Below are 21,682 nucleotides of genomic sequence, written 5' to 3' on the forward strand. Positions count from 1 at the left end.
TTGTGTGCAGTCACCACCCCTGTCCTTGAAAACTGTGACGTCAGCATGTCCATGTTTACTTCCTGTTTACAGAATTAATAAATTAACAAATAAAAAGTCTTGGATGAATCATAGCCGTCTCCATGGCATTGCTCCTCCTTGTCATGACACACACACACACACACACACACACACACACACACACACACACACACACACACCACACACACACACACACACCACACACACACCACACACACACCACACACACACACACAGGACTTCTTGTTTGGGACAGTTCAGGTTAATGTTACATTTCAAAATAAGATAAATAAATAATATAATAATAAAGATGGTTAGTCCCACAGAAGAAGACACGAGTTAACAAATCCTTTCTGACAATGCACCCTTACACACTCTCTCTCACACACACTCCTAAATGCAGCGCTCCAAGGCACGGGGACGGTGGCAGTGGGCTACTCAGTCTTTTCTGTTTTCCCGTCTTTGCTCTGGGGCTCCCCTGTTTTCCGGAGCTGCGTCTTCTCTGAGCTGTTGTTGATCTGCTGGTCGTTGGGTCCGCTCGGCTTCCCGCCCAAGCTTTTGTCCAGGTAGTTGAGCATCTCACTCAGGACTGTCTGGAAGGTGCTGAGAGCGGCACAGACCGCCGGCGTCCCGAACCCGTGAGTGATCAGACTGTGTGTGGGGGAGGGGAAAACATGTCAGAACAATCACAGACTGTTGTTTCATTCAGGGGCACAAACACAGACATATGTAATACAGTTTGGGTTTGTTCCTGAGCAGACTTCTTCTCTCTTAAACCTTCCTCTCCTGCACTATGGAGCTTGTAATCCTCCTAAAAGAGTGTCTGTAATCAGGCTTACCCCTGTGAGAGCAGAGCTTTAATTGCCTGTGATGTTATAAATGTTTTTCCACCATGTCTCTACAAAAAACAATTGTAATTTTGAAACAGTTTTACCAAATGCTAGGCCGTAATAGACATTGATTAATTGATTACATTACATGTCACTTGTTAGACGCTTTTACCCAAAGTGACTTACATACTCAATACTGTGGACATCCCCACAGGAGCAATTTGGGGTGAAGTGTCTTGCCCAGGGACACAACGACATGCTGACTGCAGTGGGGTTTGAACCTGTGCCCCCCTGATCCGAACACCAACGCCCTACCCACTGCGCCGCACACCTCCATGAATCAATACCTGGCAATGTCCCCATAAGTCCTTTACTTTGCTGCTTTTCTTTGTTTTATACGATAGTAAACTGATTATTTTGAGGTTGGGCAACGTTGATGAGACACTGACAGACACCCTTTCAAAAGAACACTCAGTAATTCCTTCCTTTCAGTTTCTATTTGCTCAATAAAACACTTTTTAATGGCACACATCTTAATCCTGACTTAAACTCAAAGCGTTCCAATACTGTAGAAGAACAATAGTGCATAAATGAGGTTAGTCGAAACATAAACATTGACCATAAAATATCGATTTTAAGAATCCATTTTCCAATATCACACTGGTTTCTCCGCCCTCAGGCTGTTTTTGCAAAGCTAAATGTCAGGACACCTCTCAACTCAGTTTACGCTGCTGTTCAGTCTGCGTCTAACTGTGTTTCTACAACCGAACTATAGACACTACATCTCCTTGTTATAGGTTTGTAATCTGCGACGGGTGACGTTGTAGATGTGACATTTGTGCTAGCAAGCGGCTCTTCTGTAATCTGTGCCAAATAACAAACTGCACAGCTGCATCTTTGGAAAATGGCAACGAGCAAGCCGAGAAAACTGCAGGACAACTGTCTCGATAGTTCCCAATCTTAAGTGACTCCAGCTTGGAAGCTTTTCATCGTTTTAAGGAGCTTTGTGTGTTACCTGAAGTGTGTGAGGTGTCTCTGGATGTCCAATTCAAGGATGGTTGTCGGTCTGGACGAGCCCAGAGGAGAGCGGTCCTGGCTCAGTAAGTCCTGGAACTCCTTACAGATTTGCCTGATGGAGGGAAGGAGGGAGGGAAAGAGGGTTTACCATCTGTCCCCAACACAACAACTTATTCCTCCTTCATTTTGGATCAACACACTCTGTAGTTCCTCCCTGGAAACACGACAGGCAGGAGCTAGAAAGGTTCAATGTTGATCCAAAAACAAGGAAAACATTTGATACACAACATGATGCAAAACATTCTGCAAAAGTTTGATTTCTTGGTCTGTCTTTTTTATTCTGTTCAGTCTATAAATCCTTGTTGGGAGGACGTTAGCTGGTAAAGAGTGGGAGCTGTTTCCCTTCAGCACTTCCAGTAGCCACAGGCAACAGTTCTTGTTAGATTTCCTTAACAAACAAAAGCCTGATGGCAAGATGTTGTATTACATTGTCTTGAAATGCACAGTCGATGCTCTCTGCATGAAGTGTGTTAGGAGACGGAGTTTATTACATTTGTTTTCTTTTGTCTGCCTCTCTTAAAGTCAATATTAATGTTGGTCGGAGCACTTTTTATCAAAGGTTTCCCTCAAGGTAGACGGTTAGTAGTAGGACGACTATAAAGTGGCTGAAACTCTAATTGTGAGAAAAATTCAATTTCAAAATGATCCATTTTCTTGACCTTGTTGCACCACTTCAATTGATCGTGATTTTCAACAAAAACGATAGACTTGTAGACAAAACGGCAAGTTAAATGTTGAACTTTTGACTTTTTAAACCTATCGTCATCAGGAGAATTTCAGAATTAAACGTACTTTTTCTTGACAAAAAGTAACAAAAGCAAACTATTTCAGTGTCTTAGCGACGTCATTCATATGTAGATGAATATGTGTGTTCTTACTTTGTAGCCAGGACCATCTTCTTGCGTGCGCTGGTTTCTTTCGGCTCGCTGTGCTGCCTTGCCAAATGTTCCCCCACCGCCTTGCTGGGAAACTCTGTCTCGCAGGTGTAGCCGAAGTCCCTCGCCAGGTGGAGCGCCTCACCTGAGCACACAACCAGGAGAAAGACTGATTAAACAAGGGCTGAAAGGATTCAATATGAAAACCTGGAATATATCTGAAGCTGTGAGATAAGATACAGACGTTATTGGAAAGTATTTTAGGTAGAAATCCCTTACCTTCCACCAGGGATGTGAGCAGTGTGACGTTGGCAGCTTTCCTCCGTCCGGCCGGCAGGTTGAGGCCCAAACGGTCTAATTTCTCACGAAGACACCGGCCTCCATTCTTAGACTTCGCTCTGTGGACAAAATGAAAACACATATTCAAAACCACACTATGACTTACGGACATCAGCTTAAACCCTTTCAAACGGTGCAATATGGACAATGCTTAGGCCAGGGGTGTCAAACTCAAGGCCCGGGGGCCAAATCCGGCCCGCAACTTCATTTCATGTGGCCCCACAAGAGCTTGCAAAGAATATAATATGTTTATTATACGGTTACATGACGCTTTACAGAAGCACGTTGCCCATGAACTACATGTCCCACAATGCATCTCAAATTAGACTTTTTTTCTCTGAATTTTATTTTATTTTTTTAAATGTTACTTTTTTTTCAAAATGTCAGTTATTTTTTTTTGTTTTTCCAGAATTTGGCTTTTCTTTTTAAATCATTTTGTGACATTCTCACTGAAGAGACTTGCAATTATTTGCCCTTGACTTCTGCTTTCAGATGTAGTTAATTATGAAGTTATTACCCTATCCGGTAATAATGCAATGCAGGGGCAATAACATTATTTTATATATATTAAATATTTATCTATGTATTTTTTATAGTCTTAAAGTTACAACCGGCCCTTTGAGTGCAACCATGAGGCTATGTGGCCCGTGATGAAATTGAGTTTGACACCCCTGGCTTAGGCTATAGTGCAATACTCCGATCACTTACTATACTATACTATATAGTGCTGGACGCTTTTAGCATGATCTGGTTAATTATAATCTCAATTTTCTTTTTTTATTGAGGCAACTGTCATAAAACCAATTCCCCCCTAGGATAAATAGTCCTAAAAAAATATTTAAAAACATGTTCTCATCCTGATTTCATTCCATGACATAAGACACACAGATACCATCAGCACTGATCAGTAGATAATGAAACCACGAGCAAACCGTCGGTCCCTATTATCCTACAGAACAATATGTTTAATTAAGTCTTAGAAGAATATAGATTTGCTTTGATTTGACAAAGCTATGAAATTAAAAATCAAAGCGTGTGAAATTAAAACATGTCAACTCGTTATATATGAATTGTGCTTTTTTTACACATGGATATGATGGCATGTCCCCTTGAGTTTCCTCCGTCACTGTTTGAGCATTTGAGTCTCTCTATACCCAATAATAGCCCCTGTCATTTCTTCATCTTTTGTAAATGAGGTATTAAATCCATATGTGGCTACTTTCTGTCCGATAACACGCCTCAAAGATCCTTCTGGGATGTTTTGATTGAAATTACTGAGGTTTTTCTATCAATCTGTGACAAATCAAGTGTCCAAATAGAGATACCTGCACACTTCAAACTCATGAACGTTGATTGTAATTGTCTGATAGACACGATCGATCCAGATCAACCCCTCTCTTTGCACATGTTTGTTCATCTTGTAGTAAAGCAGCCATATTCTCTCTCTCTTCCCCCCTTCCCTTTCTCTCCGCCTCATCAATAATACAGCGCTGGCAACTCTTGCTTTCCTCTGGTTCCTCTGATCCTGGCATGCTTTGGCCTGGTCTCGCCTCCCTCTCTCCCCCCCTCTCTCCCTGGGCATGGCGGCGCGTGCAGCCCGGCCCCTCGCTCGCCCACAATAAGTCTTTGTGTGCGCTGCAGTATATCCTCTGTTTCATCTGAGGGCTCCAAAGACTCAGGCAATGCTTTCCAATGTCCCTCCCCCCCCGCCAGATTTACGCTTTAAAAAAACAGGTTTCACTTTTAAAATCCCCCCTTTCTGTCACATACTCTTCAGTGACATTTTGTTACAGGACATACAGGGGGACGAAATAACAAAAATAGTTTCAATTATCTAGTAGAATCCATATGAACAGCCCTGTGATAAATAAAGTTTTGATGTTTTTCGACCATTTCACTTGTACATTTACACATTTTTACTTGTTCATAAACCTGCAGCTGCAAAATAATACACGTTTTTTTAGGTTTTGTGTCTTACATGGCTTCAATATTTATTTGAAAATACTATCAAATTGTGGACCAGGGATCAGTGGATTTATTGGGAGCAACTTTATGCCATAAAAACTTGTATTAAATGGTCTGCAATAGGGATCAACTAAGTACTAAGTGTGTGTGTGTGTGTGTGTGTGTGTGTGTGTGTGTGTGTGTGTGTGTGTGTGTGTGTGTGTGTGTGTGTGTGTGTGTGTGTGTGTGTGTGTGTGTGTGTGTGTGTGTGTGTGTGTGTGTGTGTGTGTGTGTGTGTGTGTGTGTGTGTGTGTGTGTGTGTGTGTGTGTGTGTGTGTGTGTGCGCGCACTGACCTGCGCAGTATGCCGCCCAGTAGGGAGGCGTTCAGGCACTCTGGTGGGGACAGTCTTCTCTTCACCTCGGCGATGGTGACTTTGTACTTGGAGGTGGAGCTGAGCAGGGACAGGCGGCCCGGCACCGAGCAGAACAGATCTGTAGGGTTCACCACGCACGTTCCCCCTGCACACAAACACAACACATAGCAATGTTAGGCATGGAGGAAAAGTGTCTTGATAAGGTTGTATTGTTGAGTCATTTATTATACTTGATATTTTCATTTGAAGTACCTTAATCCATCACACACAGCACACATTTCCTTTTACACAAACTATTTTGCCCCTTTTCTTGAACTAAGGATTCACCACACAAGTTCCCCCTGCATGCAACACATAGCAATGTTAAGCATGGAACAACAGCAGCACTACAGGAAAATAAATAGTGTTGTCAGTTGAGTCACTGGATAAGATTGTATTGTTGCATTAGTCATGTATTTGTATTTGAAGTACCTTAAATCCATCACAGCACACATTTCCTTTTACACAAACTATTTTCTCCCCTTTTCTTGAACTAAGACAAACAGCCCCGTTTATCCCTATCATGTTGTGTTTTTTTATACTAAAATTGGGTTTTCAATGATCAGGAAGTTTTTCATGGATCAGTAAATAATCACTTCGGTGTTGCTTTTGTAAAAGCTGACAGGAATCGTCGCAGAAATAACTGGCTGTGTGTTATTTTAACAAACAGCCACTATATTACATTGTGTTTCCCTGCTATAAGAGTGAATACATGGTTGGCAGAAGTATTTCTCTAATGAGGCTGAGTGTCAACAGACAAACAAACATGAAGCATTGCAGCACCACTCAACAGTGGAAACATTAAACAAAGAAAAACTGTGAAGCAATCCAGCAGATTTAAAACCCTTCACTTGCTCTAGGTTGATAAAAGCTTTTTATAAATCATTGGTGAAATTGTACGTTGCACCTATTCTGTACTACAGTGACCGATGATGGGTCAAATGGAGGAGGCGTGTGGCGCAGTGGTTGTGTGTTGGTGTTCGGATCAGGGCGTCACAGGTTCAAACCCCACTGCAGTCAGCATGTCGTTGTGTCCCTGGGCAAGACACTTCACCCCAAATTGCTCCTGTGGGGATTGCCCACAGTATTGAGTATGTAAGTCGCTTTGGATAAAAGCGTCTAACAAGTGACATGTAATGTAATGTCAAAACATCATTAACAGGAATGCTAACCCACTTATACTTTGCATTTTTAATAATAGTTTGTTTTAACACGCACAGATTACAATACGAGAAACATTAGTGCTATTTTGCAAAAGTTCCTTTGTAGACACAAGAGTTTTGTTGGGTTTTTAGAAAGATGCATTATGCCAATGACACGTATGATATTTTCTGTAACACTGATTTAAAAGTCTATTAAAACATTGCAGAAATCCAGGTATTCTGATCCAACTCAAGTGCCTCCATGTGTGGCAATACTACACACAGCCATCAACAGCAGGTATAGTAAGGATTACAAAATAAAGATTTGTGTTTTTTCACATTTAATTAGATATGGATCGGTAAATGTGAAAAATTCAAGGAGGATATTCTCAAGTGCAGATCATTTTAACAATAATAATAATAATAGATTTTGACTCCCCGAAAGAGCAACAAGCAAATGAGTGCAAAGCCAGAAGCAGTGCAAATATTATGGGACCTCATTTAGTTTGAGGGATACTTCATTCTGTAATAAATTCTGCAAGTAATGAGAGGTTGCTGCAAGAGCATTTTTCTCTTATTTTGAGTGTAGCTGCTTCCAGGTCTGTGCTGAATATAACCCCTACAAATCAATGTAGACCTTGAAAAGCCTCCACTCATAGAAAATACATGTGCATTTTAGTCTAATGCATAAAAGTATGAATGTATCCTTAACCCTGAGGAGGGTAACTTTGGATTCGTACAAACTTTGTATCAGATCTCCCTTATTTGTAAAAAAAAGCAGCTATATATTGGAGGATAATCACATTTACTTTCCCTGTGTCTTATAACATTAAAATGATTCATCAAACAAAGATATTTTTATATTAACACAGCCTTTCTTTTGTCACAGGCAGTATGTTAATCCACATTTGTGTTTACACTGCCTCAAAAACCTGCTTCCAAACCCAAAACCCAAATTAAGGACGCGGCCTATTTGATCTTTGCACATGAAAACCATGCATCTCCAAAATGTCTCCCTTTCAAGAGCCAAGAAAAACAACCCTCTTTTGAGCTTTGTAGAAATATATTTCACAGATAATCCAACTGATTTTAAAATGGTCTATGTATTTTAAGAAGCAGGTGAAGTCTTTTAACCCATTTGAAAACCATGAATCCTTAAGTTTATCTAAAACTGACCAAATATTTGAAGATACACCTTTTTTTACTGGACACGTGGCTTGTTCACAGCCTTTAAAGGCAACATATATATTATTCAAATCTGAATGTAACCCAATTTGATAGTAAAGGCACATTTGATCCAGAAAATCTAGTATCTTCAAACACCAGTGGTGAGATCAATGTGTTTTTTCCTTTTCACTTGTTAAATATTACATTTATTACAATATACACATAATATATTTCTGTTTCAGCTCAATATTAGTCTGTATGTAAGAAAAGCCTGCTGTAATCTTCAATAAAAGCCTCCCTTCAATCACAAACCACCGGCTTGTGTTCTTGAGGCTTCTAAATAAACGATTGGTGTTGTGATGGTGAAGGCTCTCACATTATTAATTACACCTGAATCAGTGTAGCTGCATCCTTCTGGAATAAATCGACTGCTCTGCCTATTATTATTAAACTTTCACTTGAACTAACGTCCCAAGCAGCTGAAACGCAAGGTTTCTGTCTGATGTACTGTAGGCTATATTCTATTATTCATCTGCCTCATTATCAAATCTAACAGCAGGGTGTGTCGCTTTGTTATTAGGCCGTGCTGGATATGATGGAATGAAGAAAGGGAAGCCATTTAGGCCGAAAGAACAACGCTGCAGGCGACGATTGGCTGCACACCCAATCTTTCCAGGCAATGTGGACAATTTGGCCACCGAGTAAGCCGAGTATATGAGCAAGTGTAACCTATATTCTTTGCTCTGTGAATTATTTAGGTTCAGCAGAAATGCGCTAGTTTCTCTGGCCGCAGGAAGGCAGTCAGACAGAAACATGTCAGCCAGGTTCAGCACCACGGACAGCGACGTCCACTTTCTGTTAAGCACCTCTTGTGCAGAAGTGGAGGAGTGATGACGTATTTTTGGAGACCCGACACGGAAGTTAGCATTGCAAGGGTTCCCTCAACAAAATACATTAGAATTTTTCCATTGGATTTCGGAATATTGCAGAAAATAGGATATTAGGCATGATCACGGCACCTTTTGTTCAGCAAGATAATCTCCACATATTCACTCAGATTTTATAATTTTTAAGCATATATGCCTAAATCCGCAAGAAGTTAAAAGCTAACGTTGGGCTATAAACAACCTGCATTAAGGTCACATGACTAAGCTAAAGGGCGGCTAATGTTTGACGTGAGGACGTTTGTTAGTTTAGTTAGGGTACTTGTTAGTAGCTGCCATTTTTATGACAGATAAGCTTGAGAAATTCGTATTTACTGGCCTATTTTATGTCTATTTTAAACTTTTGAATCGAGACCCGGAAGTGGTTAAATGCAAACTAATTTCCGGGTTTTAGGACTCATTCCTGAACCTCTCTGTTGTGTGGCAACTATTGTACTCCAGCACTTTGCGCAAGGCAGTATGGGAGTTGTATTTCACTATGGCTTGCAAAAACGTTAGATTGCAGGTCGAGGGGAATCCATTGATAGGCTACTATTGGTTAACTCATATGTGTGTGTGCATGTGTGTGTGTGAAGTCCGGCTCGTCTGTGTCTGTGTGTGACACAAACCCTGCAGACCTGTCTGTCAGACTCACGCGCTCTGACAGGGGCGCGCGCCTCTGAAAGCCGTGTGTTCACATCATATTAATTCCCCTAAAAATGTTTTGATTCAAAGTAGTTTGTATTTCATGTTGCCAAGGGCAATCGAAAAGAGCTATTGCCGGTATAGTGCAGTCAGTGGAGCGCGCGGGCCCAGAGGCGATAACGGTATTTAAACGGAGAGTAGCCTCGGGCTGCGGCGCGAGCGGCGGGCGGGATCACACGCGGAATCAAGCGCCTTTTACGAGTTTGCCACGAAAATTAAAGAAAAAGAGACACGGGCCAAATGTCATTCTCCTCATATTCTAACAACAATGTTTATAGCTCCAATAAAAAGCCCGCCAATGTCTTTAACAGAATAGAGAGATGCACGTGCACGGGAGATGGACGGGGGCGCGCCTGACAGATCTGCTTGATCTGAGAGAAGTGGTGTAAAGTAAATAGGTAGCCTACATTTACTCAAGTAGCCTACTTAAGTACAATTTTGAGAGAACTGTTCTTTATTTGAGTATTTCAATGTTTTGCTACTTTTTATTTCCCACTACAATTCAGAGGTTAACATTTATGTAATATTTAGTTACTTTGCACAATTGGATGAATGATGTGAAATATAATCAACACTTAAATCAGACTTTAGTTACAACTCGAGTAAATTCACAAGCTACCCTGCAGTACACAAAGTCATTAAAACTAGCTGCACCTTTACCAGCTTTGATAACACTTTAATGATCAATAATTATAATCAAAACATATGATAGGCTATATTAGTCTGAAATGGGCCAATCTGCATAATGAGTCATTTTACGTTTTGTACTTTGACTATATTACTCTTATACTTTAAGTAGCATTTTGAATGTAATATACTTTTGCTTGTAACAGAGTAGCCTACTTAAATACAAGATCTCCTTCTCCCACCTCTGTTTGAGCATGCTGTTATAAAGCTGAACTGGAAAAGGGGATAGAGGGGGATGATTAAAAACACAGACGACTCCTCCTAAGTAGGATCCGCGTTTCTTGAGTGATTTTCTTTTGAAAAAGGTTATGTGAATATTCATGCCGCCAAAGCCGCAGTCAGAAAGAACAACATTAATATGATCTCGGCTGAATCCGGGGCCCCGCGCGGCATTAGCATATCAAAGCGTGCGCCCGAGGCGAGAGAAGCTATCGATACGGGAGCGCGAGGTAAAGCAAAGATTATTGGTTGTGATGGTTGCAGCGGCTGAGCTCAGGGCCAAATACGGCGCACCATTAACCGAAAGTGATAGCGAAGGGATTCCCGCGTCAATCCGAGAGAAAAGCCCCAACACCTAGAATGAGCTGATGAAAAATTAAACCCGAGACACAGCCTTCCTCTCTGTGAGGAAAAAAAACACACATAGTTTAAAATATCTATGGCTTTGATGGAGCTAAAAGATGGAGTGGTAAACCCAGACTAGTGAGGAAATAGGCTGGCCTGATGTCTGAGTCCATCCATCTCTTAAAAGGCTTTATTTTACTGTATCTGATTTAACAGTTAGCCTAAATAACAATTACAGCATTTAAGATTAACAATTATTAATGTTATCTGGTCTACATTACAACCCACAGATAAATACACAAGACAAAATAATAATATTTGCCCAGAAGCTAAATGAACATTATGTGCAATCATTTACAAAATACATTATTGACCTATAATTTAATTTGTAGACCCTTTAGTTTGTTTAATGAAGCCGATACAAACGATTACAAATAGAACTTGTAGCAAACATAACAGGGTTATTACTTGTAATAGTATCCATGTTTTCCCATTTTTTTTATTAGGGGAGAGGTCATGAGCTGCAATGTTTGGGGATCATGGTGAATTTATGATCCAAAATAAGCATGCATATTACATTAAAACAGTGTGTTTATTTAATAAAAGACGAACCGTCAGTCTGCTCTGTTAATAGCCTACAGGGTTGACTTCAAACAGTCTGTTATGGTGCAGTAATGATATAATATGTCAAATGCACATCTGGGTGAGAACTAGGTGTGCATTATAAAATCATACTATTTTTGGTTTTTGTGCACAATTGAATTTACCTGGAAAAAACGTAATAACATTTAGAGTGAAAGACAGAGCAGGGAAAAGTACTCAGATCTTTAAGTTAAAGTATAAGTGCCAGAGTGTAGGAATATTCTGTTACAATTCAAAGTCCTGCATTCAAAATGTTACTCAAGTAAAAGTACAAAAGTATTGGCATTCAAATATATAAAAGTACCATTATGCAGCCATTTCAGGGTAGCCTGTGAATTTACTCCAGGTGTAACTAAAGTCTGATTTAAGTGTTGATTATATTTCACATCATTAATCTATATCTGTAAAGTAACTAAATGTATTAAATAAATGTAGTGGAGTAAAAGTAAACTATTTACCTCTGAATTGTAGTGGGGTAGAAGTACAAAGTACCTCAACATTGTACCTAAGTACAGTATTTGAGTAAACACCACTGAGGAAGTGTCAGTTAGAATAATGCAAATAATAGTAAGTATACACTATCAAATCATATTAAATCATGACTTTGTTGACATTTTAATTTCCTGGATATAAAACTCAATGACGTTTCAAGTGACTGATAAAATCCCAGTTGAGTGACAGTCCATTTCATAGTGGAAATGTGAAGCAGTGTGTTGGTGTTTAAATGGAGCCGCTCCTGTAACATGTTGACAGCAGACAAGAGAGAGGAGCAGTTCCGCTTGTTTGTCTGTCTGCTCGCTGTCGTGTTGTGTTCACGGTCCTCAGGTACAACAATAGAGAGAGAATAAGCCCTTACCTCTCTGGATGACGCCCCCTCGGCCGTTCAGCACGAGCCCACACTGCGCTTCCACGGAGCCCTGCGGAGACACACACTCATTAGCACGAGCCCAGGCAGGTGAAATCACTTCACCCAGATGTGTTTCACACCGCTGGAGCACAGGGTACCCAGCTGCTTCAGAAACACCTTGAATTAATGGGGTTTCTTTCGTTTGTCTTGCGAGATGTGATTCTTTCTGATAATCAATTCACCATCAAAATGTTTCCTCTAACAGAAACCTAATTTAGGCCTATGAAATAAGGCTATTGATAATTGCAATGACAGAACAAAGAACACTATAATGTAAACATACATTTCTTGACATCAGCAGCTAAATAGTGGGTATAATTATTCAGTATTATGTGTCCTGTATATGGATCCTTATCATTGGCTTGTCTCCATTTGAAAGTACGTTCATTATTTACCCATCCCATAGTTTTTCATTGTGATAATTTAAGCAGCATCAAGGTATTAGAGTCAGTAATTCATAAGAACACATTGTGAATAGGTACAAAACAAGCATTTTTGTGTAGCACAATACATGATTCGACCCCTTTAGGGCTGCCCGAACCACAGGTTATGAAACACTAAACAATTTAGGTTAAGTTTGGTTATAAAAGCTAACATTTTACATTACATCCTCTAAAAAACATTGGCCCTTTGAGCAATAGTCAGTGGTGAAAGCCTTTTTGTTAGAAAGTGAACGTCACTTAAGGCTTTGAGTAAAATTGAGGGCACAGTAAGATAAAGGATGCAGCTCACGGCTCACCCAGAAACGAGCTTAATTTGAAAGGCTTCAGGCTAAAAGCCAGGACAGCACACCTCGTCCAGACTGAGAATGAGCTTTAGTGTCCAGAGTTTGGTTTCAGCCACCAACCTGTTGGGGATCACTATATATAGCACACACACACACACACACCAACATAATAACACTAACACACACAAGCTGCCAATAGGAAGGGAAATAAATCACATGACACCTGCATTTCCCTCATCTATGGAAAGTATTCAATATACAAATATGAATTGTGCTTGTTTGAACGGTTAAAAACTATTATTGCTTGTCATTTCTCTTCACTATAACTCCACAATATGTAGGATGTACTCAGTAGTAAACAGGTTTCCATATAGATAAGCCCTGCATGTACACAGTAACAAGCAAGCAAAAAAAACAATACACACACAAGAAGCTGTAGGAGAAAGGGAAATGTCACATTAAATCACTACATTTTCCCCATTCATAAACGGAAAGACAATATTCAATATGGCTCTACAAATATACTGTAATGTGTGCTTATTTGACCAGTTAAAATCCATTATCTCTTGTCATTTCTCCTCACTATAACTCCATACAACATGTCTCAACCCTTTATTTATTCCCATACATTAAGTAGTAAACAGGTTTCCCTGAATGTATGGAAACCTGTTACAGTCGCCATTTTGGTCCAGATCAGACTCGCGTGCTATCAACAATGTCATCAAGAAAGAAGAACACGCGCTTTTTATTCAGAAAACACTTAATCCCTCGTGCGAGCCTCGAGGCCTGGCCCACGCAGAAAGCCTGATTAAAAATAAAAGTGAGAAAAGGGAGCTTGTTGTAGTTCTTTCTTAACCAGCTCCTGTTCCCTTTTCTTCTATTCCGAAGCTAAAGTGATTATAAAATCAATATACAAAACGCAGAGGTCTTGCATGAATTAGCTTAGTGACGGGAGAAAGGTGTGGCAGCTGCTTTTGTTCAGCATGAAAATCTCTTTAACGCTCAAACATGCGACCGAGCTGCACGAGACCATGGCCGCATCTGTTCCGTTCAGACATCCGCCTTGCGCGAGCTCAGGTTCACGAACCGGCTCTTTCTTTTTCTCAATAAAAGGGTCAAACCTGGGCTCTTTTCAAGTGCCAGCAGCTTATGAGATAAATATGGTATTTGCTTTAACAATGATCAAGTGAGAGCCTTGAAATTAACATAAAATAACTTACTTTGTATCACCTACTATTAACTTTAAACGGTTGCCTGATTTAACAAAACATATATTTACAGTAGATAAATTACATTTTTTTTATCGCGGAATTACCATTATTGAATTTCACATATTAAAAAAGTATATGGGAAATTGTGATAACATATAATAATGATAAATAAAATCATGCAGGCACAATTGTATTTCTTATACCTTGCAATAATATTTAAGAACAGTTCACGTTATTTTTATTTAATCATCAACAGTCTACACTACCACACCCTTTAAATAAAAATAAATAAATACATGAAGCTGAATAATGTTATGTTTTTTTATCACGGAATATACATTATTTAATCTAACGTAGAAACCGTATTTAAAAAGTGCAGAAATGTGATTAAAAAATAACAAATTGTAATTCTCATAAATTGCTGCAATATTTAAGGACAATTCACGTTTTTTTTTTAAATGTACTCCTTCCACTTCCTTTAAATAAAGTAAACTAAATTAAATTAAAGAAAACTGAATAATTGTTAAAATAATAAAAACGTATTTTTAACGCCTTTAAAATATAATTGCTGTTATTATTTATACTATATAAAAATAGTGTAAAAAACGTAGCGTAAATGACGTCTACAAATTTCGATAAAAGCGACTCTGTATCGAGCTGATCTGGAGTTGGTAAACAGTAAACGTGACGGAAATGATGTGTCGCTGTGTTAAAGTGTGTTTAACTAGAGACGTGTTTTAAGCAGCTCAGATGTCGCTGCATAAGCAACAAAGTTGATTGACGTTAAGTCGGTAATTGGATAAACTACGGTGCTTTATGGTGCTGCAGCAGGGCATTGTGCTCTGAACCCCGATCCGTTAATCCGCCCTTTACCGGAGAATAGAGCAACCAGCGGCTTTTCTCTGCCTCAACAGACAGCCGGACACACACACTCACACATAAGCACACACACTGACACACACAAGAGCCGTGCGATTCATCTCCACCATTTCTTTACATCGAAAAGAATTATGTAAAATATGGGTCCCGTGTGTTTCAGGGCAAAATAAAGGGCGGATTTCACAATGGGATTGTATAGACTGCCAGTCAATTAACCTTTAGAAAACAGGCCGTCCTTTCAGAGGCGCTGCGCCGGGTGCACTTGACATTTACTCAGCCTGTTGTACAGTCACGTTTGGTTTGGCAACAAAATCATCTCAAGATCCAACATTATTTACTCCAAAGTAGGACAGAGTGGGTAAAAAACTGCAGGCTAAGTGTAATGCCGCTTGGTCAGTGTCATAGACAGCAGACAGGAGAAGCAGACAGGCAGACAGACAGACATCTGGCACTGTCTTTCTGTTCAATATTTGGGAATTGCTGTTTGCTGGGGGGAAGGGGGGGGTTCAATAGTAGGCCAGTGGGGCAGGGATACTGGGTCTTGTAAGGGTTTGTATTTTATCATATCTCATGGAGCAGTGTAAATTAACCAGTGAAATGCAATGGTAAGAGTGTGTACAATGAGGTGTTGATATGAGCATGGGCGGTTCTAACAACTGTAACACTGAGCTTGGGCCCCCCTGTGAACCCCCTCAAAAATAATACATATGATAACGCAATTTGGGAAGTTTTGCAGCCAACACTATACTCTAACTTGGGCCAAAGATAACAGGAATGGGGTGTAATTAAATACATTGAAACGAAGTTACTGAGAACTCCTGTCACTAACACCAACACATATTAAGAAATACAATATTTGGCTGCAACAATAGGCTATGTCTTACCCTAAACTGCATTTAGGTTAATGGTAAAGTAAATCAACTACAATTGCAACTATGCCCCTGACACCAATAATGGTATTTTATATATTTGTTGTGTACTATGACTTTATGAACTGAGTTTAAATCTTGAACACTGCCTTTGTCTCCCTTGTCCTCTCATTCAATATTTCCCCCGGCAGTAAAACTTGTCTAGGACCGCCATTGGATGTGAGGCCTGGAGGTGGTGTGTGTGTATTATCGGACAGAGTGTTACCTGCAGATCTTCTGACCCGGACGATGAGAGCCCCAGGCCGCCGGCGGGCAGCAGCCTCTGGTCCGCATGGTGCATACCGACGCCGTAGGCCTGGGAGCCGTGTGACGTCATCAGCGACAGGTCGTGGCGCCGATACGCGTCGAGACAGCCGAGCTCGCGCCGCTGCTGCTCGTCCAGGCACGAGGACTTGAGGGCCGAGCGAGCATTGTGCAGGTTGATGAAGTCCGCGGGCTCTCCGTGGTGGATCTGCTGGTAGTACTGGCCCGAGTGCAGCGAGTTGAGCCCGTAGGCCTCCGGGGCCACGGTCGGGTGGGAGTGCTGGAACTCATAGTGGAAGGACTGGTGGTGCAGGGGCGTGTACTGGTGGTTCGCGGAGAAGTAGGGCGAGGCGAACTCCGTGCCCGCGGGCGCCGGGTAGGTGAGCGGGGAGGAGGAGGAGTAGGCGACCGAGGAGTTGGCCACGGACTCCAGGCACCCGAGCTGCATGAGTCGGTAGCTGTTTGATCCGTCGTGACGTATCTACAAGATAATAAAGAGACGGGGAGATATATGAGCCGCGTGTCATTTAGCATCAGCCGTGGTGTCTCCTCTCTCTGCCTCCCAAAACACACGCAAAAACACAACTCACACACTCAAAGCGTTTTTTTTCTCCACTTTAAACCACCTGAAGGAGATGTCATTTCCACACGCCCGGGAGGGGAACACGGCAACAGGAGCCATCGGTATTTTTCCCCTCTCCCTTTGGCATGCCTGTCACTCTCCTTGCAGCGTTTTAAAAGGCGTGCTGTTATATATTATTATTATTACCGAGCTGCTGGCAAATGTACTGTCCCTGCTCTCTCGCTCATTGTGGATGGGAGGTAAGCAGAGAGAGACACAGCGGAGTGAACCGCCCTAAAATGTTCTAATCACACTGTTATCTGCTTCCACACACATAATAAAAAGCCCCGTTTTTACCGGTTGCTGCACAAAGATGAACGACTCATTTCTCCCATGCATTTAATTATTTTATCCAGTAGCCTAATTCAAGTAAGCGAGGATATCCTAATGCGTGCGTATTTCTAAACCAACAATATTTATTCTTCCACACACCTGCTATAATTTCAGTTATAAGTAATTAAATTAGCCTACCTCTGCGTCGTGGACAAGTCCGGGGAAGGTCGCTGACATTGTGTTTTTTCTCCAAAGTAACCCCGTTTTTTTTTTCTTTCTCCGCACTCTGGTCCGGTTGAATGGTAATAATAAAAAACGCGTTAAAATCCTCAAGAAGCAAGAGAAATGGAAAAGTCCCCCTCGCCTGCTCTCGGTATCGGCAGAAAGCAGGAGCGTCTCCCCTCTGCACGGACGGGGCTGGCTCACGGATTTTGTACTTGCAGGGTATTTCTCGGCTGATGTCGTAGGTCCCTTGGTAATATAGAAGTTTTGAAAATTAAGCATCAGCACTGAGGAATGGGAGGACAATAGACGGAGCGGAGCATCCCAGGAGACAAGGAATAAAATTGTATCTTCGCTTTAATAAGGAACCGAGTGCTTCTTTCAACATTTTCTAAACGCTTTTTGTGGACATTTTCCCTTTTTGACCCATTTGTATTTTTCCACAAGACTCGCTTTCGACGTGTTATTCTTTTTTTTTTTTATTCACATCGGCTATGTTGATTTTACAAAAAAAAAGTACGGATTTTCAACGGAAATGTAAGTTTGCTTTGAAATATTATAGCGTTATTTTTGACAAATAGCAACAGGATAAAACGGCATTTTCGTTTGTTTTCAGAACAATCTTGAGATGGATTTATTTATCTTCGATGGGGAATTTTCTTTAGAAATTGTGTGTTTTCGATGCTTTCTGCATGCCTTAGATTCATTTGAATTTTTACTGTTTTATGGCATTTTTTATTCTATGGTTTATTCCATAATGAAATATTTACAAATGTATGCTTCACATTTCCATGTAGGGATTTATGTTACCACAACGGATTTATTAATAAGATAGCATCCTATATTGAGTTTATTAATCAAAATGGCTTCAATTAAAAACCTTTATATACAGTGTATTATGACTTAAATGTATTTTATGTGCAAATGTGCTAAAATATTAATCAACGCTGCTTTTTTTTTCGTTTTAGTTATTTTTTACTCTTGCTTTGAATATATATAGACTATTTTTTCATTTCTTTTCATGGGGGGAGGGGGTTACTATGAGTGTTGCCTTTGTGAAAAGAGACCTTTTTATGTATTTTAATCAGCATTTTATGTGTATGTGTGACTGAAAGAAACGTGCGAGGTTTAAATGGAAAAATGGACGAGTGTTGCTTATTATAATTATTAATATTATCAATATCATTATTGTTATATTTCCCAGCTTAACGGAGCCATTGTTGTAGAGGACAATAATATTGGATTTAATTTTTGTTTGTTAATATTTACTTGAAAGAACATTTAAATAACACACTTCTTTACCTTAAATTATTTTCTGACATTTTTAAGGACAATAACAAAGCATCAAACAGTAACAGGTGCACAGAAACCACATGCACCGCGAGTATATAGCCTAAATTATCAGAATGAATACACAGCCGATTGCTGCCTTGCCCTTAGGCCACCCGGGAAGCAACAGAGATACACAACGTAAAAGCAGGAGAAGCCCAAAGCTTGTGGCCACAGCCTGAAGAGAAGCAAAGGGAAATAAAGGAGAGAGGGGGGGGGGGGGGGCGGAAGGAGGAGAGAGAGGAGAGTCTGACAGATTTCCTGCCATTCAAAACAAACCAGAGAGAGAGAGAGATAAGCCCTAATCAGTCTTGTTTTGGATGTTTTTTTCCTGCTCAGCTGTAACTGTAACCAAAGCGACTCCTTGATATTATTAAAGTGCAGGCTGCAGACGCCGGGACGCCGGATTGACTCTGCACTTTAATTAACAACTATTTCCCCTCCCATCTGTTACCGCATCTCTCTGGCCTAATCGCTTACAATAATAATATTAATAATCACAGCAACAACACAATACGCTATAATAATAATTAGTCTAATTCAGACGTGTAAATAACACAATAGATGGGTTTTTTAATAGAGAATTTAATAGGAATATATGTTTTTGCTCGTTTATTATTGATTTTTCCTCATATGGTGCCATATCTCCAACTGTAATCACGTTGGTCACAGAGCTAATACACCCCCCCCCAAAACAAGCTTAAATATTCCACAAGATCTCCATTTTTCTTCTTGATCAAGACTGTTTAGCCTTTAGTGAAGCAGTCATATCTGAAAAAAAGTCCACAACAAACACAAACGGTGCCTTAATAGCCTCCTTTAAAAAGTTCTCAAGGCCTTTTATATTTTAATTAACCGGTACCGATTGTTTTGCCTCGGGGCTCGACGTGAAACCTCTGCACGACGAGACCGGTGAAGGCCAGTTGTCGCGCGCCAGGTATTAAAAAACGAAAGAGAGAGAAGGAGGGGGGAGGGAGGGGGGGGGGGGGGGGAGGGGGAGGGAAGGATGAATGGGAAGGCCACCGGGCAAAAAGAGATGGAGAGAGCAAGAAAGAGCTTTGGAGTCAATTAAAGCACCTTAAGTGGTTCTTAATGTGGTCATGTGAACAGGGTTTTGTGTTTTTTGTCTTATTTTGGACTCACATTTCTTGTCTTGGGGAGGAACTTAATCTAAAAGGACATCAGGAGGGGTTTTCATGGAAATCTGACATATATTTTGGGAATAGTAGTTTAACGTGTTTCCTCTCCTCATCATCAAGATTGGATCAAAAGACTGAAATGTACTGAGAATATATTCTGCAGGTTTCAGAGAGAGACAGAAAAGAACAAGCATGGCATTAAATGCGAACCTTGCATCAAAATTATTTTTTTAAATACTTAAAAAAGTATTACAGTGGCTTTACCCCAAACTGTGCACACTCCATTGCTGGTGTCCTAACAGAAACAGCGCGCATGAAGCCCCATTTAGTTATTTATGTCAGGAGGTTTTGGTGGTGTTGCCCGAGACAATAAATATATGTTGCAGGCCACCGTCGCTCGCCACTAACCCGAGGCACCAGTTGCACGGTAGACGGTCCTAATAGGGCTTAATGCCGACGAGTGGCCCGCGTTTACCGGGCTTGGAGGGAAGCACCAGATGCGCTCTGATCTCCGGACAGGAGCCAGTCCATCTGCCGCCTGACGAGGCAGGGAAAAGGCCTGAACCCCGCACAGTTCAGCCAGAGGCGAGATTTAGATCAGCCCCAAGGTTTCTGGATGGCCGCGCTCCTGCACAGACATGGGTGCCACATTTCTAGAGAGTTAGGATATAAAGCAGCATGGAGAGGCAGAAATTAGGATCTGAGCTCAGATGTGCCATTTGATAGGCTATCTTGTGCATTAATATACTTGTATTATTGTAATTTAAGAGAAGAAATGTGTCATGTCAGAGAGAATTACAGACAACAGTTCCCCTTAAATATAGAAATGTGGTAACACCTCTACCACTATATTTCTAGACAAATATTTTTCTAAAAACGAATTATACTCAGTTTGTTGTTCACTTTTGATTACATATAATACCAAACAAAGGACTTGCAGCTCAAGGTTTATTCTTAAAAAAATCCACCAGTTACACTTCATATGAGGTTCATTATGTAAAAAACTAAACCAAACCACAACATTTCCCATGTGTTTCTAAGCGGGTTGTCACCCTATCTGTTGGATCAGCCTGCTTGGTTTAAATGGTTTATTAGCAGACTACAACTTATAATATCAGATACACTATATAGCCTGCAGTCATTTAGCGTCTGCACACAGTAATCTCTTATAGGCTTTAAAGCTTCTATAGTATATTTTCAGATTGTGACACTTGTAGTGATGATGCTTGAGTGGGGATCCATGCTTACAGTGGTTATATAATCTATAAACGAGAGAGGTTTATGTTATTTTATTTGTCACGCTTACCCTGTTGCTGCTTTGTACAACTGAATTTCCCCACGGGGATTAATAAAGGTCCTCTATCTTATCTTACTTTTCTTTTGCACGCCTCACATAAACTATTATATTCCTCGTTAAGTCTGAAGTTGAGCAGTTAGAAGAAAAGGCATGCTGTATGCTGTCTATGCGCACATGTGTTGGCCTTGTTGTTGTGTGTGAGTCTGTTGTGGTTTTTAATCAGCCCGGTCAGACACCGGCCTCATATGGCCATAAAGCGTCCGTTAACCCGTCCTGCAGCCTCTCTGTGTCTGTCTGTGTGTGTCTGTATAGGTCTGCACCTTCCAGCCTAAATAACGACTGGCATAATGAGAGCAACCATAACAAACGGCCCAGAAGATGTTTGTGTTTCTCCAACAGCAAAAGCAATAAGAAAATGGTGTGGTGACCTACATAAAGGATGCGCCTCGGAAGCAAGCACAGGTTATATGCTAATATGGATCTGCTAATTGTGGGGATTTACTTGTCAGTTTGCGGAGGGGAGGGGCCGGGCGTCTCTGCCGCCGCCTTGTTTAAGCCTTCAAGAACTGCAGCA

At 40.7% G+C, this 21,682-nt stretch overlaps 1 protein-coding gene across 1 annotated transcript; it reads right to left on the bottom strand.

Moving 5' to 3' along the window:
• Window positions 1-432: 432 nt before the first annotated feature.
• tfap2d (transcription factor AP-2 delta (activating enhancer binding protein 2 delta)) lies at window positions 433-17,358 on the bottom strand. The gene is made up of 8 exons (XM_034135706.1): window positions 17,320-17,358; window positions 16,189-16,707; window positions 12,187-12,247; window positions 5,441-5,606; window positions 3,083-3,201; window positions 2,807-2,948; window positions 1,867-1,980; window positions 433-672 (listed from the first exon to the last, which is right to left on the bottom strand). Exons 1-8 carry the CDS (start codon window positions 17,356-17,358, stop codon window positions 456-458), a joined length of 1,377 nt encoding a protein of 458 aa, XP_033991597.1. The 3' UTR covers window positions 433-455.
• Between the last annotated feature and the right edge of the window lie 4,324 nt (window positions 17,359-21,682).

The sequence above is a fragment of the Trematomus bernacchii genome, unplaced genomic scaffold (assembly GCF_902827165.1).
Source record: "Trematomus bernacchii unplaced genomic scaffold, fTreBer1.1, whole genome shotgun sequence".
Taxonomy (NCBI): domain Eukaryota; kingdom Metazoa; phylum Chordata; class Actinopteri; order Perciformes; family Nototheniidae; genus Trematomus; species Trematomus bernacchii.

What these genes read in the sequence shown, in the direction of transcription:
- tfap2d (XM_034135706.1), bottom strand. Translation starts at nt 17,358, where the DNA reads ATGTCAGCGACCTTCCCCGGACTTGTCCACGACGCAGAG. An exon ending in GACTTGTCCACGACGCAGAG is followed by an intron (nt 16,708 to 17,319) that starts GTAGGCTAATTT and finishes ATTATCTTGTAG; the next exon opens with ATACGTCACGACGGATCAAA. An exon ending in CCGGGTCAGAAGATCTGCAG is followed by an intron (nt 12,248 to 16,188) that starts GTAACACTCTGT and finishes GTGTCTCCGCAG; the next exon opens with GGCTCCGTGGAAGCGCAGTG.